General features: G+C 39.8%; 1 protein-coding gene across 1 annotated transcript; it reads left to right on the forward strand.

The window, feature by feature from the left end:
* Positions 1-629: 629 nt before the first annotated feature.
* On the forward strand, positions 630-20,108 carry LOC309551595 (transmembrane 4 L6 family member 1-like). The gene is made up of 5 exons (XM_082252238.1): positions 630-891; positions 13,720-13,809; positions 13,901-14,043; positions 17,054-17,240; positions 19,993-20,108. The coding sequence occupies exons 1-5, from the start codon at positions 715-717 to the stop codon at positions 20,005-20,007; spliced, it is 612 nt and encodes a 203-aa protein (XP_082108364.1). The 5' UTR covers positions 630-714; the 3' UTR covers positions 20,008-20,108.
* The last annotated feature ends 6,634 nt before the right edge of the window (positions 20,109-26,742 follow it).

Here is a 26,742-nt window from a genome sequence, read left to right on the forward strand (position 1 = left end):
GGAGAGCTGCCAAGCTTCATCTTGTGTGTTTCACCACTGGCCATATTATAAGGTTTCCCCAGCTTGAGAACTGATCTCCAGGATCTGCGCACGGACTGGTAATGTTTTTTCTTGTCAGGCTGAGCCTAATGCTTTGATATCCTAAAACACTGGGCTAGAATAAATATGTAGATAAGAAATTGGGATTTTATTGATCAGGTACTCAGAAAGTAATAAAGATAGTAGGCCAGTAAAGCAGCCATTCACCTAGCATTTTCAGCAATGCCAGCCCCCATATCTGTTTTGAGAGGTGTCCAGTCACCTTTGCTTAGAATTTATTAATAGGCATTAACTGTAGCTGTCAGAGACTAGTGGAAACAAAGCAAGTCACCTGTAATCTCTGAGCAAATTGCAAATAATATTAGTGAGTGTGCAAACACACATCACATGAGAATGAATCTCATTGAAACTAGCTGAGAGAAATGTGACGTCATTCAGTTGAGCTAAGAAATAATACAAATAGGAATTTAATTTTCCCCGCCCTTTGCTTTTACATGCAGCCGCTCAATTCACAAAAAGAAAAAAAGTCACTCTCGGCTTCCATATAACACAATCACTGCTGGTATTATTATGTCTCACCCTGGTGACTAACACCACTCCTGGGTATTTAAGAGGTAGCACAAAAGATTCACTCTACTCTGACTAGCTGGATAAAGGCTGATCTCACCTACAAAGATGTGTTTTACCAAATGTGCAAGATGTATTGGTTGTTTTCTGCTAGCCTTGGCAATCCTGTGCATTATAGCAAACATCTTATTGTTTTTTCCCAATGGAGAAACACGATGGGCCAGAGATAACCTTTTGACCAACTATGTGTGGTTTTTCCATGGAATTGGAGGAGCTGGAGTTGTTGTAAGTATAACATAATTTTGCTTTACAATTTCCAGTTAAATTAATAGCACATTTTAGCAAATATTTTAATTTACTTGATGCACATTTTATTCTGTTACTTACAGTGTGTGCATAACATTCTCTTCACTTTATAATGTTTTAGACCAACTTTTCTAACAGTTTTCTGAGTTTTAAAATATTTTCAAAGACAATATTTACTTTATTACTAAATATAATTTAGTGAATGAGGTAATGTTATGCTGATTTCAATCCAGTCTTGTACTTTTTTTTTTTTTCCCCATAATAGTCTTGTACACTTTTTTCTTTTACATGATTGAGTATTCTCTGCAAGTAACACATGATTTGGTATTCTTTGCAAAGTAAATTTTCACTTTGCTCTACCTCTATTTCTAAGGCAGGCCATACATTAGGCAATTGTCTTTTCTTTTCTTTTTTAGGCCTCTTTCACACAGGCCAGATCTGGTTTTGATCATCAAGGGATCTGTCTGCTGATTCCCCGCTGAGCAGAGCAGCCAGATGACAGGTCCATGTCCGCTCCACTTCTGCAGAGCAGACATGGACAGAGTCTGCTCTGCTTTAGGGGCAGTTGGGTGTAAACACACCGGCGGTCCATTTACATCTGATTGCCCTCTGGTCTAATCTGGCCAGACGGAGGAGAACAGATCCCCTTCAGTTTTTTTTTTTCTGCCTGATCAGAATGGACCCGGAGGTAGCCAGGTGTAAACGGACACAAGTCTGTTTAAGACTGACTGCCCATAGAGGAAAACTGAGAGTCGTATAGGGTCTGGCTGAATAACAGACAGCCGGACTCAATCAGACCTCTTAAAAAGGGGCCTTAACTACACGTTGAAGGAAAGAAAATTGCTTGATTCCCCCATCAACACAGTCAGTGTTGGTGGGGGAATCCCATCTGCAGCACTTTTGTGTTCTGCAAAAGGAGTCTTCCCCTTCAGCAGAATACAATGATCACTGTTGGCTGCTATAATAATTGTAACAAACAGGGATCTATTTATAAATGTTTAAGAATCACACATCTTTCACCAAAAATTCACAATGTTTTATAATGGATTAAAAAAAAAGTGTGAATCCTCAGTGAACATAGTGAGATCTATTATTTTTCCCAATTATAACACTAATCATTGGATGAACATGTATTTATTTAGCCATAATTTCTTAGGAAAGTAGCAGAAAAATTCCATGTTATGATTTTTCATATACGCTTTTTTTGTGCTACTGTGCTCTGTGTAGTAGTTTTATAGGTAAAAAAAAAGAATGGGTTGAAAAAACGTACTGTTCTTAGAAGAACCTGTTCACAAACATAGGTTGTGCAGCTATGTGTAAGAACATTTCTACACTTTACCAATCAAGTCAAGTTAGTTTCATTAAAAAGGCGATGCATCTAAAACATGTCAGCCCAACTCATGTTAACAAATGCATCATGCCATGAAATAGCACTGAGCATTTCAACTTTAATATGTATGTAGACTCTCTAGAAGATTACATTCTCCAAAACAACATAAAGTAGTAAACTCTTTTCACCTGTTAAGTCGTAGTTGACTCATAGAGTTACCAGGATATTGTCCTGATCTCTTACGTCGGTGTGTGTTGATAAAACTAAAATCCCTAAATACTACTTTAAGCATGGAGTGTTTATTTATTCAGCCGTAACTTGAACAGTATGTTTCATGTTTCAATGAGGGTGTAGTGATAAAAAGAAACATACAATTTACAATCTTCCCCAAACTGTAATTTAATATTGTACTTCTGGGCCACACCAAGGACAATCTGTCATTCTGCCAACTGTTTGGGTAAGCAAAATATGAGCATATTCCAGTTGCTTAATGAACACATGAACTCCATTGACACATAAACACAACTCCATGTTTCATTGGGGATCACCGCATGCAAACAATCTATTGATAATTATTTAAGAAATCATTCTCATGGTAGGCTGTGAATGTTATTGTGGTCAGAAGATGGTTACTTATTTAGACAGGTGATGGTTATTTTAGAATGATATTTTTATAATTTTTAGAGAATCTTAGGAATAAAAAGCAATAGTTGTCTCTGCAATCATAGCACCACAGTACAAATATTTCACAAAAAAAGTCTTATAAGTCAACCATGTTGCTATCTAATTACTATCTAATTGTGAAATCTCCTTTATAGTTATTTACATCTATGTAGTGCAATGGCCCACCTGACCAGATATGAGTAAAGGGGATACTCTAGGTAGACCCTCACTTTTTTTAGTTGTTGGCACATCTAAAAGAGGTAGTTGAGAGATCACACAATGTTTGCCGTCAGCCTTATGCTAGCCATACGCTGTACGAATTTTGGTTGGTTCCTGAAGAACTTGGTTGAAATTTGCTCAATGGGTGGTTCTGTCGGCATTCCTTGATTGAAAAACCAAAGCAGTTGGGCTGGAAATTGTCAGCCATAACAGCCAGCAGCTGCATCCAATAAGATGTAGCCACTGTTCAGCTATTTCAAAAGCCAGCGGGGCCAGCTGTCAAAATACAATAGCCAAATAAGGAGATTCTTCCATCTGTGCCATTAACGAGGATATAGTCTATGGCACACAGGCTGAACAAAAAAAAAATGTGTATGACCAACTTTGGAATACATTTGGAGAGAGATCTGTCTCCAAAAATGATAACTGGAGATAGATCTGTCTTTTGAACTAATTGAGAATGTATGAAATAGTGTAAGCAGCAGTAAGTGCGGTAGCTGTCTGGACATCTGAATTTGAACTTAGATGTGCTAAGTCTCATATCAGGTTGGTTTGTTTTTTAACCAAACCTGAAATCTGTTTGTGTAATGCTTTTGACAATATCTAATTGGCAAGAAAAAGAAAATATTTTTTTGCGGTTCCTTGTTCTCTGTATTTTATACATTAATAAGCCTGTTTGACAGCTCACGTATATTGAGCTAGTTACTCAACATGTAGTAAGTTGAGTAACCGTAGATGTGCCTGATTCTGAAGAATTATCCAATTACCTTCTAAAAAAGCACTAGCCAACTTGGCTTTCATGTCTCAGAAGTACTGTAGGATTAAATGAAAGAAAATAAGAGAAACACAGATGATTCTGCTGTGTATGTCTCCTTTTGAAAATGCTAGCTGCTTGGCTGTCGTGCTGACCATAAGGGCTCTGCAGATATTGAACACATATGCAGAGGCGAAATACTGACTTTTCTCTGTCTTTTCAGGCCTGCATAATTGTTCCAGGCCTTGCACACATAAGCATCTGGAGGCAGGAACGTTAACCACTTTAGCCCCGGAGGATTTTGCTGCTTAATGACCAGGCCACGTTTTTCAATTTGGCACTGCGTGACTTTAACTGACAATTACACGGTCATGCAATGCTGTACCCAAACGAAATTTAACACCTTTTTTCCCTACAAACAGAGCTTTCTTTTGGTGGTATTTGATCACCTCTACATTTTTTTTTTTTTGCGATATTAATAAAAAAAGAGCACAAATTTTGAGAAAGAATTACATTTTCTACTTTGTCTTTTAAAAAATAAACGTTATAGCGTCTACAAACTATGGTGTAAATACTGGAAATTATGCAGCTTTTACTTTCTGACTGCCTATCTCATTTCATGAAGTGCTAAAATGGCAGGGCAGTACAACCCCCCCCCCCCTCCCCCGAATTACCACTTTTTGGAAAGTAGACATCCTAAGGAATGTTCTGGGAGGCATGTTGTGCTCATTGAATATTTAATGTTTTTGTCACTGGTGTTTAAAATATGACTAAAAAAACTATTTTTTTTTTTACACAAAGTTGTCATTGAAATTATATATTGCTCACGCATGCAATGGGTATATGTGTATTTACACCCCAAAATACATTCTACTGCTTCTCCTGAGTACAGGGATACCACATGTGTGAGACTTTTTTGGGAGCCTAGCTGTGTACAGGACCCCGAAAACCAATCACCACCTTCAGAATTTCAAAGGGCGTAAATTTCTCATTGCACTTTCTCACTACCTATCACTGTTTCGGAGGCCCTGAAATGTCAATATAGCACAAAACCCCCCCAAATGACCCCATTTTGGAAAGTAGACACCCCAAGCTATTTGCTGAGAGGCATGGTGAGTCCATGGAATAATTTATATTTTGCCACAAGTTTTGGGAAAATTACATTTTGCTTTGTTTTTTTAACACAAAGCTGTCACTAAAAGATAAATTGCTCACACATGTCATGGGTATATGTGGAATGACACCCCAAAATACATTCTGCTGTTTCTCCTGAGTACAGGGATACCACATGTGTGAGATTTTTTGGGAGCCTAGCTGTGTACGGGACCCCGAAATCCAATCACCACCTTCAGGTTTTCTAATGGTGTAAATTGCTTATATTACTTCCTCACTACCTCTCACAGTTTTGGAGGCCCTGAAATGTCAAGATAGCACAAAACTCCCCCAAATGACCCCATTTTGGAAAGTAGACACCCCAAGCTATTTGCTGAGAGGCATGGTGAGTCCATGGAATATTTTATATTTTGCCACAAGTTTTGGGAAAATTACATATTTTTTTTCTTTTTTTTTTAACACAAAGTTGTCACTAAAAGATCCATTGCTCACACATGCAATGGGTATATGTGGAATGACATCCCAAAGTATATTCTGCTGCTTCTCCTGAGTACAGGGATACCACATGTGTGAGACTTTTTGGAAGCCTAGCTGTGTAAGGGACCCCGAAATCCAATCACTACCTTCAGGTTTTCTAATGGCGTAAATTGTTCATCTCACTTCCTCACCGCCTATCACAGTTTCGGAGGCCCTGAAATCTCAAGATAGCACAAAACCCCCCAAATTACCCCATTTTGCAAAGTAGACACTCCAAGCTATTTGCTGAGAGGCATGTTGAGTCCATGGAATATTTTATGTTTTGCCACAAGTTCCGGGAAAATTATTATTATTTTTTTTTTTTTTTTTTACACAAAGTTGTCACTAAATGATATATTGCTCACACATACCATTGGTATATGTGAAATGACACCCCAAAATACATTCTGCTGCTTCTCCTGAGTATGGGGATACCCCATGTGTCAGACTTTTTGGCAGTCTAGCCGCATACAGTACCCCGAAAACCAATCACCATCTTCAGGCTTTCCAAGGGCGTACATTGTTGATTTCACTCCTCACTACCTATCACAGGCCATGAAATGTCAAGACAGCACAACCCCCCCCCCCCCAAATGACCCCTTTTCGGAAAGTAGAGACCCTAAGCTATTTGTAGAGAGGCATGTTGAGTGTTTTGCAGATCTCACTTTTTGTCACAAAGTTTTGAAAATTGAAAAAAGAGGAAAGAAAATGCATTTTCCTTTTTTTTTTCATTTTCCAAAATAAATAAGAGCTGCAAAATACTCATGCATCTTAGTAAATACCCTGGAGTGTCTACTTTTTGAAAAGTGGTCATTTGGGGGGGGGGGGGGTTGTGCTATCTTGGCATTTCATGGCCTTCCAAACCGTGACAGGTAGTGAGCAGGGAAGTCGACAATTTATGCCCTTAGAAAGCCTGAAGGCGGTGATTGGTTTTCGTGGTCCTGTACGTGGCTAGACTGCCAAAAAGCCTCACACATGGGATATCCCCATACTCAGGAGAAGCAGCAGAATGTATTTTGGGGTGTCATTTCTTATATACTCATGGCATGCATTAGCAATATATCATTTAGTGACAACTTTGTGTAAAAAACAAACAAAAAAAAAAACAAATTGTCACCTTCCCCAAACTTAGGGCAAAATATAAAATACTCCATGGACTCAATATGCCTCTCAGCAAATAGCTTGGGGTGTCTACTTTCCAAAAAGGGGTAATTTGGGGGGTGTTTGAACTGTCCTGACATTTTATGCTCAATCTTAACCACACATCACCCACTCTTCTAACCACTTGAAAACCAAGCCTTTTCTGTGACTTTTTGTTTACATGAAAAAATATTTTTTTTTTTGCTAGAAAATTACTTTAAACCCCCAAACATTATATATTTTTTAAATCAGGGGCCCTACAGAACAAAATGGTGGATGTTGCTAATTTTTTGTCACACGGTATTTGCGCACAGATTTTCCAAACACAATTTCTGCGAAAAAATACATTTTTTTTTACAATCTGATGCACAAGTACACTATATAATTCCTAATTGTTTGGTAAAATTTAAAAGATGATCTTATGTCGAGTACATAGATACCAAACATGACATGCTTTAAAATTGTGCACGCCCGTGCAGCGGCAACAAACTACGTACATTTTTAAAAACCTTTAAAAGTCTTTACAGGTTACCACTTTGGTCTCACAGAGGAGGTCTACTGCAAGAATTACTGCCCTCAACCTGGCATTCACGGCGATATCTCACATGCATGCTGCAATTGCATTTTACATATGACACTAGACCAACACTTGCATGCGCCTTTGCACACAAGCACGGGGGGACAGGAAGCTTGAATTTTTTTGTTTTTGTTTTTTTATGTTATTTTGACACCTTTTCTTTCATTTTTTTTAATCATTTTTATTGTTATCACAATGAATTTAAATATCCCCTATGATAGCAATCTGTAGTGACAGGTGCTCTTTTTAAAAAAAATTGGGTCTTTTTAGACTCTAGATCTCTCCTCTGTCCTTAAAGCATCTAACCACACCAAGATTGGTGTGATAAGATGCTTTCCCAATTTCCCAATGGCGCTGATTATTTCTGGCGAAACAGAAGTCATTAAATGCTCGTAGCCTCCGGTATCTTAGGCCATAGGGATGATTGGAGCCATTCTCGTCTCCAGCTGCACTCTCGGGTTAACCGGTGGGACAGGAGAGCCCAAGAAAAATTGCGGAAGGCGGCAGGGGGGAGGGGGGTTAGTCCCCTCCCACTGCTTGTAAAAGCAGTCTAGCGGCTAATTATCTGCTAGGATTGCTTTTACATGTAAGCCGACCGCTGGCTGTAAAAAAGGATACCAAGATGATGCCTAAATCTGCAGGCATCATCCTGGTATACCCACTCAAAGTCCAGTCACGTACCAGTACATTGCTGGTCCTTGTTTGGCATATATTGTAGTTTTTTTTTTTCATGCAGCCTGTGGGCTGAACGAAAAAAGAGAACCTAACAGAAATCTCCGCCAGAAAATGTGTAGTACACCCATCATTAACCGCCCAAAACATCCAAACCCACTTTCTAATGATGGGTATACACGACAAATTCCATGTATATCTATTTTTTTTTTAACTGTGGTGGTGAAATCACCTCCTACAGCGCTGCCATTAGAGATTTCCATATATGCTGAATGCAAACGCTGTTTGTGTCGGAGTATATAAAATCAGTGTGGCAGCTGATGAGTGTACCTGCAAGGCAAACTGGTTAACAATAGAATATAAATAAAAGATTACATTGGTACCTGAAAAGTAAAAAATGGTTACCAATGAAAAACAGTAACAAAGTACTGTAAAAGTAAAGTAGGAAGAGTAGAAGTAGAAGAGCAGAGTAAGAACAGAAAAATAACTCAACTACAACGACAACTATTTTTGGTTTTTTATTTTATATTTTTTTGTAACTTTTTTTCTTAATTTTTTTTTTACACTTTTTTTTCAACTGCAACATTCCAGCTTAGGGTCTCTCAAAATGTTAATAGCCATTGAACATCTTTAGAGACCCTGTGTTAGTGTGCCCTAGACTGTGCCATGCTGTACCCTACGCTAATACTCCACTAGTGTGTGGTAGCGTTGGAAACATTCCCCGATGCAGAGACCAGGTTGGTCAGGACAGAAGGGACAATACGTGCGGGTGTCACTCCTAAATCCGCTCCAGCTACAGACACGACATCTTCTTTGGGGGTGTCTTTGGGTAGGGGTACTCAGAAAGACATGTGGAAAAATGTGCAAAATGCCTCTCCTGCAGCCGGCTCTTTGCATCTGGTAGGGGAAGTTTGGGAAGAGCACCTCCTGGATACAGATAGGCACTGATGATCTCGTCCTGAAATTCTAGGAAGCATCCAGTTAGTCCTGACGCTTTGTATAGCACAAAGGCGTTCAGCAAAGCCAATTGTAATAAATAAACAGACACTTTTTTGTACCAGCGTCTGGCATTACAGGCAATTAAGTACGGTGACAAAAGCTGGTCGTTGAGGTCCACCCCTCCCATATTAAGGTTGTAGTCGTGGACACAGAGGGGCTTCTCCAAAACACCAGTTGCCGTATGAAGGCAGGACAGAAAGAAAAAATTCTGTGTATCCCTCCACTTCACTGCAAGCAATTTGTCCGTTCTCAAGCAGGCTCTCTCCCCCCGACTAAGATGGGAATCTACAAGCCGTTGGGGGAAGCCCCAGCAATTAGGTCGCACGGTGCCACATGCGCCAATTTGTAATTCGAGCAGGTCATTAAAAAGTGGCACGCTTGAATAAAAATTGTCCACAGTGCTATCTTTACCCTCGTAATCACGGAAACTAACTGTATAGCCTGTGGCCCTGTCACACAGCTTATACAGCTTGACCCTGTATCTTGCACGCTTGCTGGGAGATACTGCTTGATAGCAAGGTGACCAGTAAACTTAATCAGGGACTCATCAACGCAGATAACTTGTTGGGGGATAAACAAGGCTGCAAACTGCTGATTGAAGTGGTTTACGAGGGGCCGAATATCCATATCCATGTCATATCCAGGGTCTCCCTGAGGACGAAAGAGTTCATTGTCATTGAAGTGCATGAACCTCAGAATTTGCTTGTATCTCGCCCTGGACATGGAAGCAGAGAACACGCGCATATAGTGAATTAGGTTAGTGGACCAATATAACCGCAACTCACTCCTTTTAGTTATGCCCATGTTGAAGGAAAGGCCCAGAAAAGTTTTAAACTCGGAAACCGTTATAGGTTTCCAGCCGAATGGTCTGGCAAGGGACGAATTTGGGTTGGCGGCGATGAATTGACCAGCATATAAATTGCTTTTGTCCACAAAAGATCTGAAAAGATATTCCATGAAAAACAGCTCAAAAAAATTAAGGGGAGCAAAATTGTCTGTTTCCACGGGAATGGGGGAAGTATGGGCGTTGTAGTATCAGTGGGCTGCCAATTAGGATATGCCAGCGCATCAGGGAGGGCACTATGGGCTCTATGGGCCTGTCTTCAAATTTGCGGTGGCTGCGGGCCACTACTCGTGCTAGACACCACACCAGCTTCAACTGCACTTATGGGACTCGCCACCTCACCAAGTGATACTGCAGTACTGGTATGTCTAGGTCCAGGTTGTACTAGGCTGCTGGTGCTTGCCAGTTCACCAGAATTGTGAGCGGCACTAGTACTGGCTCTCTGCTCCATACGAGCACCCTGCAATTCCTGCACCTCAGCAACTCCAGAATGGGGTCGGGTACGCCTGACCTTAGCAGGGACCCCGCATCGGAGCTATCTGTCAGGGAGCCACTGCTGTCTACAGGCTCATATACTGACCCTGATTCTGCCAGTGAAGCTTCCCCATCGCTCTCATCTGACATGTTCAGTATGCTGTAGGCCTCTTCACTACTGTACCACTGTTTGGACATTTTAGAAACTAAATTTACAGGTACAGTAGTGTGACTCACAGGTAAAAAAGCACCTGGTTGTCAAGGACTATTTCAACCGCTACCCAAAACTGCTAGTGCTAGCAGGGATCAGGCCTGACTCTGCTAATGCAGCGGTTTTGTGTGTTGTGTTTTTTGGAAGTGACAGTAATCTATTGATTACTGCACTTGCCTGGGTGGGGTGGGCGGCGGGGCTAAACGCAGGTGCTGGCAGGTGTAATGACCGATCCTGCTAACGCAGTTCAAAGATATTGATCCATTCAAATACTATACTAGTAATGGAGGGGTATGTGTGTGTGTATGTGTGTGTTACTGATAATCAATGGGTTAACTAATATTTCTAACTATGCCCTGGGGATCTGCGCTGTCCTAGAGTGATGCTAACGCTAACTAATGTCACCTGTGACACTAATAATAGTGATCAGAAAAAAAACTGTACACTATAAAAGTGACACTGCGACAGGGCAATGAAGGGGTTAACTGGGGTGATCAGGGGGTTAAATCTTTATTGGGGGGGTGGCGGGTATCCTAAGCCTACTTGGGACAGAAACTAACTCGCTAGCGCTTACTGAGGTCACAATCACACTAATACAGAAATACAGAAAACAGCTGTATACCTGTATATAGTGTGCAATGTGACAGGGGGTGAAGGGGTTAACTGGATGTGATCGGGGGATCAGGGGGGTTAAATCTTTATGGGGGGGTGGTGGGTATCCTAAGCCTAACGGTCGCAAGCGCTAAACCAAGTCACAAATCACACTATTACAGAAATATAAAAACTGCTATATAATGTCTAGAGTGTGCAATGTGACAGGGGGTGTAGGGGTTAACCGGGGGGTGATCAGGGGGTTAAATCTTTATTGGGGGGGTGGCGGGTATCCTAAGCCTAAAAGTAATGGTCGCTAGCGCTAAATGATGTCACAAGGCACACTAATACACAAATATAGAAAACTGCTATATACTGTGTATAGTGTGCAATGTGACAGGGGGTGATCGGGATTAACTGGGGGGGGGGGTAATTGGGGGTTAAATGTGCCTGTCTACCTGTGTGTGGGTGTGCTTGGTGCAGTACTCACATTTTGATCCTCTCTCTTCTCCTGATGAAATCCAAAAAGGATTTTGGGAGGGTAGAGAGGACCTTTTCTGTGCCTGTGTTTACAGTTTACAGGCACAGCTAGGTCTGTGATTAGTCAGGACCGATCAGCAGGTCCAGGGCAAAAATCATTGGCCTGGACCTGATGACTGATCAGTTCTGAACCCAATCAGACCATTGGCAGGGCTGGGGGCGCGTGGGAGCGCGCCCCAGAGCGGCAGGAGTGAGCGACGTAGTACTAAGTCGCTTTGCCCAGGAGCAGCCGCCTGCCACAGTAAATCTGCGGTGGGCAGTCGTCAAGTGGTTGAGAGGCAGAAAAAAAAACATAATTTGCGCATTCAGGAGAGGAGCCTATCAGCAGAAAAAAAGATGACCATGTCTAAACACATCCATGTGCGCCATGGCAATAGACATGTTCAGCCCTTGAGCTGTGTTTGTTTCAATAGGCAGAATTAAGGTAATATTCTGCGCAATGAAATGGATGAATGCCCAAACGCCAGATGTGCCTGATCATGCCTAAACACATTTGCAAAACAAGGTTTTAGGTGCATTTCTAATGCTGTTTTTCTCCTGCCAGGAGAAAAGGTGGTCAGACGAGCTGGGCAAACCCCCAGTGTGCATGAGGCTTAATTCAACTTGTTCTTCTTGCTGACACTTGATGACAAATTCTCTACATGTACATGAGCTTCTATACTTCCAGGGATCCTCTCTCTCTCTTCTGTGACCTACAGGCTTGATACATAGGCTACCCTGTCCCGCTATATGGGTCCCAAGCTGTGTGGGACACTGATCGCTAGGGAAGGGGTTAAGCTCACAAGCCCCCTTGCTACTGGGGCCTTCTGTTGTCCATGCCAGATCACCACACTTCATGCAGGCTGGCTGCTTTAGTACCCGAAATGACTGAGGTTACGCATAGCAACTCCAACATGGCCTCTCCTCCTCAAACTCCACAACATTACATAACCCTTTGTAATATCTCTTCACCACTTCCTCTTCATCCCCATTAGAAGCCCTGTTCTTTTATATGCCATGCACACCCCCCCCCCTTTTTTTTTTAAAGAATTTCAGACCAGACACTTTAGGAAATATTAGAACATTTACTAAAAAATTCTTGAAAATACAAATTAGACTACAAAAGTTCCTCATAGTTCTACAGAAACCTAACTATTCCTAACTTCAGGCTGTCGAGTTCATACCTCTTTAATAACATAAAGTTCTTTTAGTAAAGTCCATGAACCATCTTTTCTACCTTTACTGGGTACCCAAAAAGGGGGAGCCACCAAAGACTAGAGTCCAGTTATATGTGGTTGCAGTCCCCCTTGTGTTTTCCCATCCAAGACCCAAGAACCCAGATAGTCTCCCTTTGTATTTATAGCTCACCACAAGGAGTCAGAGCCATGAACATCTGGGAGTGTGCAGCCTTAACCCTTACCTAACTTCTGGGCAGCCTAATAGCTTAGAATAGAACAAAATATCCACTGCTATATGGGCTCCAATTTGAAGACTTTGAAAACTATGGAGTTTGGACCACAATATACAGAGGAGCCTTGACAAGGCACTGTGACTTTCACAAATATTTGCAAATGTGTGCAACTAAACACTCTGTCTTTGATATACACTGTTAGACAAGGCTAATTTTTAATTTTTTTTTGCAGGCTAGCTAGGTGTGCTGAGAATTTTTTGTTTAGTTGTTTGTAGAACTCACTAGAACATACTTTATAAGTAAAACAGTGCAAAGTAACAACAAGAGGTAATGTGCCCCCCGAAAGTGAGCACCTGCCTACATGTCCCCTCCTAAAGAATGGCTAGATATCATCGCCCCATGATGCATTACAAGCCTGGGGGTAGGACAGACTGAAAGAGACAGCTTGCTCACTTTGCTTTAGTACAACTAGATCAAAAAAAAAAAAAAAAAAAGGTCCTTATTTAGCTATCAGTCTGGCAAGGTGTGTAGACCTGATTCAACAATATAATGTCTGGGTGAGTTTCTGTGTCCACTGGTAGCCGTGCTGTTCTAGGTCACAGCCTTTAGTTACTATGTAGAAATCCAGCCATGGTCATGCAATATCCTTTCCGCGGTCTACTTTGTTTTGCATTTTACCCTACCATTGTTTCATACGCTACTAATGATTATATAAAATGTTGCTTATGTTTAATATATTTTATCATTTTCTAAAACTTGGATTTGTTTTCATAGATGCTGCTTCCAGCTTTCGTGTTCATGGGCCTGGAAGAAGAAGATTGCTGTGGATGTTGTGGCAATAGGACCTGTGGTAAAAGCTGCGCAGTAAGTCTCATTAGGGCTATCTACCGAGAGATTTGTTGATGCTCACTGAGCACTGAACACAACACATAATTATTATTACTCTTTCTTTCAGATGCTGGGATCCATTGTGGCAGCATTAATCGGAATTGCCGGCGCTAGCTACTGCCTCATCATTTCTGCACTGGCCTTAGTAAGAGGACCAAGATGTAACACAACTTCAGGGTGGACCTATCCCTTTGAAAATACTAATGGAAAGTATGTATCCATTTCTAGGGATTAAGTACATTATGGGAAATTTATCAAAGCTGGAGTAGCCAGAAGCTATATCAGTTGTGCATGGCAACAAATAAGCTTCTATCTTTTGGTTTCAAAGCTTAACTGAACAAGCTGAAGATAGAAGCTAAGTGGTTGACTGGCACAACTGCATCACTTTTAACAACCCCCCCCATTCATCATTATCCATAATGTATACATAGCTAAATAACTGAAACATGCATCAACTTATTAACAAAGTAGAAACAAAGTAGGTTTGCGGTGTGTTGAAAAGAATGTAAGGCAGGCCATACATTAATCATTTTTTTTGGTGAACCGGCAAGTTGAATGAACAAAAATTACCGGATACACCTATCCACACACTCGATATGGATGGGAGACTCACTCCTCCTGAGTTATTGTATTGTGACAGTGCCATTAGCATACACTGATCAGTACAGCCAGCTATAGCCAATGGCACTGATCGTTCAGGAAAAAGCCAACAATTGGTAGATTGACTTCTGTACAACTAACTTGCCCATGCATGGATTGAAATTCGGGCAATCCCTGCTAAACCAGCCAAATTTCAATCCATGTATGGCTGTCTTTAAGTTCTAGACTTTTTCCTGTCTAAGTTATCTACACCTGATCACTTTTTTAACCAAATAGTGTCTATATTTAGAACAAAGTCTGCTGAAATTATGCCATGGAAACATAGCCTCATTTGTCCCAACGGTTATTATAGTTCCTTGGAATGATCTTGAAACCTTTCTTGCCACTATTACAAAAATGTACAGGAAGTGTTCAGAACAGTTTCCTTTTCTCAGTTATCCATCAATTCAAAATGTCTGTTTTATGTGGGAAACAGCAGAATTGGTTTCATGGGGAAAGCAAACATACACTCCCATATGGCTCATGTGCTGCTATCTAATCATTTTATATCCATGTGGATATCTACTAACTAGGGATCGACCGATTATCGGCAACACCGATATATTGGGGACCAATATGCACTTTCCCCGATATATCGTAATCGGCCCCTGAGGTTACCGATATTGCCGATATTTAGGGAAAGTGTATGTACCGGGGTGATGCCTGCAGCTAGAGGCATCACCCCGGTACTGGTGTCCATTGCCGACGGTCGGCTGACTTGTAATGACAACCGATGCGGCTGAGAAGCCGCTCGGCTGTCATTACAAGGATCGGGAGGGGACATCCCTCCCCTCCCGCCGCCTTACGCGGCTCGCCCTGGTCTCCCGTCCCACCAGGAGACCCGGGCATCCTCCCTCCACCGCTGCCGAAGAGAAGACCCGGGTCTCCATGTAAAAAACCCGGAAGTGATGTCATGACTGGGTACTCGGCGCCGAATTAAAAAAACTGACAGCATTCAAAACAGCCAAACTTGGTATTTTGAATGCTTTTCGGTGCCGAGAAGGGGTTTGGGGTCTTTTAGACCCCCAGATCCGTCCACAAGGAGTACCTTTAAAAAAAGAAAAATAATAATATTTTTTTTTTCTACATGTGTGAAAATATCGACCGATATCGGCCGATACCGATACACGATGACCAAAATATCGGTATCGGCATTAAAAAAATGATATTGGTCGATCACTACTACTAACCTTGAACTTCAGGGGCAGCTTGTACTCAGGCCTATTATTGGCAGGGATGTTGAAAACAACCTTTCTTAGCCAATAATAAGCTTCTATATGTGCTCTTTAAAGAGATTCTAAAGTAAAGATTTTTTTTAAATAACAAACATGTTATACTTACCTGCTCTGTGCAATGGTTTTGCACAGAGCAGCCCTGATCTCCCCCCCTGCCGAGTGCCCCCAATAGCAAGCCTCTTGCTATAGGGGCACTTGAGCAGACTTGCTCCCGAGCCATGCTCTGTGTGTCCATTCACACACACAGCGTAGCTCAGCCCCGTCCTCCACTCACTCCACATTGTCTCGCTGGCTGTGACTGACATCAGCAGGAGCCAATGGCCCCCATTGTAAACCAGTTAAGGAGAGAGAGACCCAGGAGAGCAACTGCTCTCATGCACATCACTGGATCGAGATGGGGCTCAGGTAAGTAAAGAGAGTCGGGAGCTGCACCCAGAAGATTTTTCTACCTTAATGCAGAGAATGCATTAATGTAAAAATTAGCCTTTAGAACCACTTTAAGTGTAAGTTATATCATAGCAAACTAAAAAAAAAACATATGTAGTGCATATCTGCTATACATGTACATTTCTCAGTGCTTTATCCCTCTAAAGACTTGGCATGTACAGAAAAATAGCGGTTGATCTGTTTGAAATGCACTTAACTCCTAGGTCCTACTGTGGCTTTTTGTCAGCCCTACCCAGCGTCTTTTGCTAAACTACTCAGGAATTCCCTCACTCACATATTAAGAACATAAGGGCTAATCATTCTGTTATCCAAAATAACAACTAAAGGGCTCCTTGAGATCACACAGGACAGCTCTAAATTTCTGACATGATCAATCATAGCAAAATGCTCCCAATAGTATATTTAAAGCTCAAATCTGGTAATGACAAAAAAACACATTACAAGGGTTAAATACTTGTTAACTCTAGAGGGTGAGGAACAAGGTGTAATACTTTACTTACCCCTTGATCTAGCAGGCTCCCCCATCTGTGCGACCAGTCCATTGAACTCCCTTCTATATAATTACGGACTTTGGTCACACAATGAAGCTATCAGGTACAATGCATAGCCCTGTATTGTATGCAAGGACAGCAATGCCCCTCAAAGAAGCTGGAGTGGAGGAGAGCGCCAGAGCTTGCTGGAGCGAGGAGTAAAATAAGTGTTGCACTTTATTGCTCATGCATTAGAATTGGAAGGATAGTTTTTTTTTCTATGAGTTGAGGTTTATTAAAACAAAAGGGGAAAGTTAATTGTTAGGGTTCACATATATCTTTAAGCATACTGTACTTAGACAGCAGTATTTGATAACAATTGCAATATATAATTATGTACATTTCCTAACTAAAATTGTTGTATTGCAGCTATCTGACCAATTACGCCTCATGGTCCCAATGCACTGATCCCAATAACGTTGTTGTGTGGAATGTCACTCTTTTCTCCATCCTGCTTGGCCTGTCTGGAATCCAGATCATTTTATGTTTAATTCAAGTCATCAATGGTTTAATTGGTGGAATTTGTGGTGCTTGCTGTTGCCAACAGAAGTCCCAGGTAATAAAAATAGAATTTTTGTTGATATCTTTTGGTGCAATATAATGTTTCAAATCTAAAGCCGTATACCTAGCAACTAAGTTTACTCTTACTGGAGTAGTCAAATTGGTCCCGTCATATCCACCAAACTGTGTATACTTATTATACTGGTAAAGTGTAAACCCATTGTGTTGCTTGCAATATCCTGTGCTTGTCTTCAGATAATCTGCTTTGTGATGGGGTAGGACCATTCACCTCAATTTATCTTCAAGATGAGATTGTTCCCCACCTATAGAATTTGATAAAATATCAGTCAGAGACAGTTTTGACAAAACTGGAACTTAGGATGTAACATTACATAGAATGTTGTGACAAGAGTGTAGCAATTCTCCGATTCTATGCGTGAATAATATGTTTTATTATCGTGAAGCCTCATTATCAGGCAAAGTGGAACCTTCCTGCAACCTATATCTTAAAAAGCTGGGTACTGTGGTTGAAAATTTTGATAACATGTAGAAAGGAAGAAGAAAGAAAGAGGAAGAAGCACCACTTTCTGTTATTTAACTGACAAATGCCCAAGCCTTTAGTGGCCCCCAAGATTCTTGCATTTAAAAGTTAAATGAGAAATTGCATTGATTAGTTAATGTAGGTGCATTATCTCAAACTTAATAACTTGTGTTTTATTCTTAAATTCATTCTTTTGGACTTTTTATTTTGGCCAAAGGCAAATTTCCTTTTTTCTATGAGGTTAACTATTTACAGTTACCTATGGAGTTTATAGTATACATTTAAAGTCATTTTAAAGGTTAATTTAACAAAAGCACAGCAAATAAATAAACATGTTATACCTGCTCTGTGCAATGGTTTTGGACAAAGCAGCCCCAATGCTCCTCTTCTCGGTTCCCCCTCTGGCGCTCCTGGCTCTGTCAAGTTCCCCCATAGCAAGCTGCTTGCAATGGGGGCACTCATGCTTGCTCGCTCCTGAGCCCCACTCTGTGTGCCCATAGGACACACAGAGCATGGCTCGGCTCCGCCTCCCACTCTCAGTCCCTCCTCACTGGATGTGATTGACAGTAATGGCTCCCACTGCTGTGTCTGAAACAATAAGGAGGGAGAAAGCCAAGAGAGATGCTGCTCTCTTGCACATCGCTGGATCGATATTGGGTAAGAATAAAGGAGGCTTATGGGGGAGCTTCTTGCATAAGGTTTTTTAACCTAATACAAAGAATTCATTAGGGTAAAAAAAAAAAAAGTCTGCCTTTAGAACTATTTTAAACAATATTCCATGTACCACAGCTGCAGTTTCTACATCAAGCAAAATGTCATGACTTTCCATTGTAAAAATATACAGGGCCATCTTATCACAGGGGCCACAGGTGCATGGGGGCCACTGCAGTCCCCCCCCCCCCGAGCAGGGGGAATCGCATATGTTTTAAGTGGGTGATCAGTACAGCGGGTGGGGGAAATAGCCGGAATCAATCTTTTGTGGCTCTCACTGCAGCAGGCAAAAGTCTACATTTCCAAATCCCACCCACATTCAGCTGCTGCAGGGTGAGCCACAAAAGATGGATTGCTACTTACCACACCTGAAATACTGATTACTATTGCATTCCCCCTCCCCTGCCTGGGCCCCACTTTGTGCCCCCCATCCCCCCCCCTTCCCCCAGCGCTACAGGCTTCCCTCCTCCCCACTCCAACAGGCAGCAGCTGCAGGCAGACATGGGGATCTTCAGGATAGAGAGTGAGGAAGGGGCCAGTAAATTATATATTTTCTAAGTGAATCACTGTGCTCATTCACAAATGAAGCATAGTAAACAATGTGTACTGTACTTCCGTTTATGAATGAACAGGAGCCTCTGGTCTCCTGTTCACTCATCTGCTGTGCAGCTTAGGCTACAGAAAGGAACTGGGGAATATGTTTTCTCAGTCACTTTCTCTGACTCATAAGTGAAACTCATAAAAGACCCCCCCTCCCCAACAGCATTTTGAAACAAAAAAATAAAAAATAATTTTTTGAAAATTAATTAAAAATTAAAATGAAAAGAAAAATGTAAAAAAAAAAAGTGTAAAAAATCTGACTAAAATTTCTAATTAGACTAAAAAGCCAAGCCCAATATGAAGTATAATTTAGCCACATCCACTATTTGCAGTGGTGCCAAGGTTACTATCTCCCTGGTAGGAGCCCCAGTGTATTACTTGATGCTGTTAAGGTGCCACTGAATATATCCCCATCACACCTTCTTAGGTGACCTCAAGACTTGTATATAAGTTCCCTGTAAATGACCAAGCCATGAATGGCATATATTCCTGTATGCTGGTAGACAGCACCATCTGTCCTGTTGCTCACCCATGAAGATTTGCATTTATCATAGGACAAAAGGGGTAGTTCAAAAACTTATGGGTTTCATTTACTAAAGGCAAATAGACTCATCACTGCACAAGGAAATGCTCACTTTGCAAGGGAATTTACCTTTAGCTTAGTGAATAGGGTGAAGCTCTCCTGACTTTCATCATCCAAACACGTGCAAGCAAAAATGCTGTTATTTATTTCTTGCACATGATTAAGTAGTCTTTGTAAAGTATATTTTCACCACATTCATTAAAGCTAGGGGGGGAGATTCCATTGCAAAGTGAACAGACATTTTTCCTTCAGTAAATCAATTCCAATGCATCACTCTTGATGCTATTCACATTGATAACATATTGGGCAGAAAGCATGGGAAAGGTATTTTCTTGAATTTGATTTACAATACATTTTTTTCTTTTTTTGCAGACATATCAATGTTGATGGTAACTTCCAGCGGATGTGGATATAAACAGAAGATGGGACATTTTACTTAAAAATGTTCAACTTGTAAATTATTGTACAGAATTCAGTATTTAATAAGTGTGTTCCTTGGACATGTAAAATGCAAACTTTTTTATTAAAATAGTGAGCTGCCAGATAATGAAGCAGATGCTGATGTTGACTTGATCTTAAAGTTACAAACTTTATTAAATTAGTAAAAACTCCACGTTGTCACTTTAGAAAGCTAATGAATATAGTGTTTAAAGTATTTATGAATTATTGCAATATTGTTAACCCAGCATATGTAAGATAGAATGGCAAGAGTTATTGTGATTTTATACCTTGAATTATTAAACATGTATAACCTTCCCCCTCAGTATTCATTTTTTTCTAAATAACTGCTATATTAAAGCACAATGCCATCCATGCTCTGCTGGCAAATTCAAGAAAAGCTTCAGCCTGTTCTTTAAAAACAAATTACTATTATGCTTTTTAAAATTCCAATTATCCTTTGCATGCCAGCTGAAGTTTAATATTAAGCTACCATTTGGTGTTCCTGCAAAATTAAAAAATAAATGGACAGATCTCAGGTAACTAAACATAGCATAGATAATTTGCTGAACCTTTCCAGGACAACAGGTAGTAGAACCACTTTTAGGCTGGGTGCTTTATTAATACTTTGTCTCCACCCATTTATACACCTATGGATATAATCATGAATAAACATTGGAGTACAGGACTTTGATGAATTCAGAAATTATTTCTCTGAGCAGAGATGTATGAGCACATAACTTTATCCCGTGATGTTGGGAATCTTGTTCCTGCATGTTTGGATGGCAGACATTTCCTCCTTTCCATTGGTGGTGGAAGTGGATTGTTAGTACTATGGTAGTGACATTTTACATGCATTGTTGAGGTAGTTGTTTAACCACTTGAGTCTCTTGAGCCAATTTAAAATTACACTGGCCTAATGACAATTTGTCACAATGTTGTGTCAAAACATCACCTCTGGCAGAGGCTTCAAGGGGTTCCTGTGGCAATCAGAGCTTGAACTGATGGCTGTGAGTGATAGCCACAGTCCAGCATAAACCCCAGAAGCTAGACTGATTAGCCCCTGAGCTTGTGATCCTGCTATAGAGTGCTCAGTACATCTAACAATTTCCATAGTTTTTATTATTAGCCACCTGACTAATACCTAAAGAAGTAAAATTTCTGAAAATTTTGAAGCAATGAGAAAAAAAACATTTTTTTCCTTGTTTGTTTTCTGGGGGGAAAAAATGAAATTTTCAGACAAATTCAAGAAAAATTCAGTGTGGAGTAGTTTTACAAATTAAAAGTTGTTTTGTTGCACTGGAAATGTGAAATGCAGTGTATATAAAACTATTATTCTTGAAATAAAAGTACAGCTTATTCAGTAAATAAACTAAACTTGCTTTTTAAAATTGTATTTTTACTTACAATTGGAATAACAAGGACTGTATATGTTTAGAATATGTATATGTTTAGAACATTTCAAATGTACATGAGAACAGGTAGCCATCCACTTTCCCTCATAATAATGTAAAAGCTTCCTGCCAATATGCATTTTCAGTTATTGACAATGATGATCCAGGAGCATATATTGCTCTTGCAAGAGCTTGACCAATTTCCCCTGATATTCAGGTGTCATTTTCCATATGAATGAAAGTTTTGCGTATTTTTGTGAGGCAGTGGTTCACAACACTTCCTTACTTGAAGATGCTGCTGGTGAAGAAACACTTTGTGATGATCCAGAAGCAGCAGAAGCTACTTACACTTTCAATATGGTCCTCATCATTAAATTCCAGTCGTTAGTGCACCTCTGGCATGTACGGATGTGTTTTGTCATCCTTGTAGCATCTGGAAAATAATTTTTCTTCTCATAATATTGGCTCTCAGCAGAGATTGCACTGTGGAAATGTTTCTAAACTCTAGATGTTGGTCTCACAATTTTACTGAGAGGAGGAAAAGAAAAAACAATTTATTGACCAGACTATAAGTAAACATTATGCTGTGATGGTGGAGAACACTAATATAAATTATTCAAATGTTATAAAGATAAACTAGTTTGTCAGACAACTTTACCCTCTTACCTGTCAATTAAGGCTCAAGAGGACAGAAATGATCATCTACTGTATCCCAATAATCACACAAACCGTAGGAGGTACAAGAAGGAGCCCACAAGCAAGCTAAAATGTAGCCTTTCCCCTGAAGTGTCCCTAGAGCCAGAAATGCATATTTCTATTTGTTTGAGAACTGCATTGAGAAGTACTGTGTTAACTAAAATTGTATTCCAGGATTTGAGAGAATTTACAATAATTTAAGACTTTACATTCAGTCTCAGAAGTCTTTCATTAAGGTCTTTATGTTATATAGTTTGAATACCCTGTCATAGAGATAATATTTATCAATGTAAAAGAACATATTCCACATATTCCAATTTTTCTAGAAACAAACCCAAAAAAAAGGCTTTGAAAAAAAATGTTTCCTCCAATTTTTCAGTTTTTTTTTCCAGGCCTTCCCATGTCTAGTAATACCCCATCATTACTAGGCCATTTTTCCAGTTTTCAGCACTGTGATAGTTTGACAGTTACTTGATCATGTAACACTTTACCCAAAAAATGTTATATAACATTTTCGGAGACAGATAGGGATTTCTTTTGGTGGTACTTAATAACCACTACATTTTTCAAACATTTTTGAAAAATAAATCTTTTAAAAAGTTTGCTTACTTTTTTTTTATTAAATAAATCTAATAAAAGTGGCAGGACAGTACAAAAAAAAAAAAAAAAAACAAATGAAAAGTAGACACCAAGGTGATCCTATTTGCCACAATTTTTTGCAAATGAAGAAGAATGCTGGTATTGAGGGGCTTAAAAGATCAAGTTTGATTCTGGTGTACTAGAAATAGTGCTTTATCAATGTAGAGGTCATAGCTGGTATTGATGGGTTTAAAACATCAAGTTTGATTCTGGTGTACTAGAAATAGTGCTTTATCAATGTACAGGTCATACACTGAGAGAGGACGTGTTGAAGAGGTTTACTCTACAGGTCACATACAGTGGCAGGATAGGGATGAGGAGGTTAATGTGCAAAATAAGCAAGACAAAGCCTTAAAGTGATACTAAACAGAGAAGTGTTATTTGCCATAATTCATTCACAGTACCAACAGTACCTTATTCCTGCAGCGCTGTTGTGTGGTCACATGATCTCTCCCTATTCTTTGGCATCTGCAGGGAAAGATCTTTGGGGGGGGGGCTTATTTTACTCTGCTGATGTACAGTATGCTCTCTACAGTGTGAGTCTATGTCTGGCCAGTCCTGATTGGACTAAAAAAACTGTTTCAGAACAGCGATTCAATTTATATTATAAATATCAAAAAACTATTTTAAAGCTCCCATACAATCTTTATTGAACATCAAATGTGTAATTTTTTTTAAATGAATATAGAGTAGGCAGAGTCAGAGATGACTGACATTGGCTTTCATTTTTAAGTAAGTAAGTAACTCCTGCGCTACAAAAAAGCAACCGAAATAATAAATGATAAATAGATAATGGGGCATCTTCTAACACCTGTTGTGTTCCCAAAATAACTACTGAAACTACAAATAATACATGGTCCACCATTTATTGTTGGTAGTTCCACTAGCGTTCATTTTGTTCAGATGACATCTGCATCTAAAGGTTTTTAAGGCCTTTTTTACTTACTACAGTAATGAGCAATTACATGTGATATATGACTTACTGATTTAAATGAAAACTAAGCTTTTTGTGAGTTTCTCAATAATCAGTCTATGTACTATATACTGCCTCCGTAGTGGTTAGTAATAGGAGGATGTGGAGAAGGAGGGAGAGGAGTGTATTTACCACTGTGTATATAGCCACATGGGTGACTCTATACTTATGTAAGCTGTACAGATAAGAAATGGAGCACATTATGAGCTTAGAAGGGAGCTGAAATTGAGCTTGCACCCTAGAGGATACCAGCAGGTCCACACAATCTCAGATAAGCAAGTCCAATTACCAGATATACAGGACAACTAGATTACAGGTGGTCAAGGAGGCTTAATAGCAGCAGGTCTCTCATAAGGTGGATGACACATACAATATGCAAATACCAATTCCAAGAATGACAGAACAAAGAAATAGTGCATTAAAAGATGACTTGTTTAATCAGATTAAAAGGTAAAGGTATTGCACTTACAATTTTCCGGATAAATATTGGCAAATAGGCAGCATATGAGCTGATACAATTAAGAAGCGGTGTTCCTGCTGGTTCCATTTCAAATATCCAACTCAAAGATGCAATCAACCAATTGGAACATGTTAGTGTAATGACAAAGCTGCAGCGGACCCCCTACGCGTTTCGTTACAGATAACGTCCACTGGGGTTGGTACAACAGCACGACGCGGATTGACATTTATAGGCAAAGCCGCCATCCTAAACACTGGCAGTTGCCCAAACCCAACATAAATCAATGGAAGAAAAATGATGAGTGAAGCTCAGAACACAGGAACAATAGACGCCATTTAGTGGAAAAATAACAATATGGCATGTAAATAAAAACCATATTAAACCGCTCATAGAAAAAGTTACTATGGGATTTATAATAATGATAAAAATATTGCAAACAATACAAATCTCCATAGAAAATATTTAAAAAAATATATTTAAAAAATCCAGAATCTGAGACCTCAGGAACACTGCTAAAAAAAACTTTTTACAAATGCTCAAGAAATATTCTAGCCCAAGAAAAATTACATATATAAAAACCACAGAAATAAAATTAAAAATACTCTAAGCATTATTAATAAAAAAATGTATGTCCCAATCTACATTTAAACCAAAAGGAACATAAGATTTAATATCATAAATCTATCGAGTTTCCAACCATGTTGGTACCTCTCCAGTGGGGAACTACTTTGTCCAAATCAAAAAATTTAGTACCTATCAGCTTTTTGTTGTGATATCTAGCATAATGTTGGGATAAATTATGTCCCTTAAAACCTCTTTTAATACTACCCACATGCTCAGAGAGACGTATATGTAGTTCTCTCTTAGTGCGGCCAATTTTATCCAAACATTATGCTAGATATCTATCTATGTGGATTTTATATATGTATTTTTTCTAGAGTTAGAATATTTTTCGAGTATTTGTAAAATGTTTTTTAGTGGTGTTCCTAAGGTCTCGGATTCTGGATTTTTTAAATATATTTTTTTAAATATTTTTTATGGAGATTTGTATTGTTTGCAATATTTTTATCATTATTATAAATCCCATAATAATTAACTTTTTCTATGAGCGGTTTAATTTGGTTTTATTTACATGCTATATGTTACTTTGCCACTAGATAGCGCCTCTATTGTTCCTGTGTTCTGAGCTTCAATCATTTTTCTTCCATTGATTTATGTTGGGTTTGGGCAACTGCCAGTGTTTAAGATGGCGGCTTTGCCTATAAATGTCAATCTGCATGATGTCCTGTAGCTTGGACCAACCCCAGTGGATGTTATATGTGACTAAACGCGTAGGAGGTCCGCAGCGGCTACGGCATCACGCTAACATGTTCAAATTGGTTGGTTTTAAAGTATAACAGTGCAGCACTTAAAAAGAATAATGGATACAAATAATCACAGTGTACCAATAAAAATTAAGAACAATAATAATAAGTCCCAAGTGCTAAAAGGTGAAGCCTTTGAAGCTTGTAAAGGTAATCCGACTGAGTGAACACATACAGGTGACCAAACCAGATGTAAGATCAAACACCACCACCATAGATGCAGGAATATGCTCACCAGATGGTATGGAGTGGACCATCGTATAGTAAATGGGTCTACAACGCTTAATATCATCCGTGGATCCCACACTCAGGGGTAGTCTTAGGAGATGCTACACATGGGGTAAAGGTATACTCTAGAAGTGGACGACCGGAACTCCCAGGAATGTTAGCGGTGACACCCGGCCCCTCACCCACTTCTCTGGAGATTCTTGCCACTACTACACTTCATGGATAACCACGGGAGCCATGGTCACACGATGTGTCACACTTCTATAGTATACCTTTACCCCATGAGTAACATCTCCTAAGACTACCATTGAGTGTGGGGTCCACGGATGATATTAAGCTTTTTACACCCATTTACTATATGGTACCTGGGTCCATACCATCTGCATCTATGGTGGTGGTTTGATCTTACATCTGGTTTATTCACCTGTATGTGTTCACTCAGTCGGATTACCTTTACACGCTTCAAAGGCTTCACCTTTCAGCACTTGGGACTTATTATTATTGTTCATAATTATATTTATTTATTGGTACACTGTGATTGTTTGTATCCATTATTCTTTTTAAGCACTGCGCTGTTTTACTTTAATATCCATATGACAACTGTCGGTTGTAGTGCTGGCAGCTATTACTGTTTTTCACCTGTTTATTAGCGCAGTTTGAACATACATTTTTGCTACCCAATTGGTTGATTGCATCTGTGAGTCGGACGTTTAAAACGGAGCCCGCAGGAACACCGCTTGTTCATTTTATCAGCTCATATGCTGCCTATTTGCCAACATTTACCCGGGAAATTGTAAGTGCAATACCTTTACCTTTTAATCTGATTAAACAAGTCATCTTTAATACACTATGGAAGCCTTCTTTGTTCTGTCTTTCTTGGAATTAGTATATGCCCGTTTTATGTGACATCTACCTTATGAGAGACCTGCT

The sequence above is a fragment of the Pelophylax lessonae genome (genome assembly GCF_965119305.1).
Source record: "Pelophylax lessonae genome assembly, chromosome: 3".
NCBI classification, from domain to species: domain Eukaryota; kingdom Metazoa; phylum Chordata; class Amphibia; order Anura; family Ranidae; genus Pelophylax; species Pelophylax lessonae.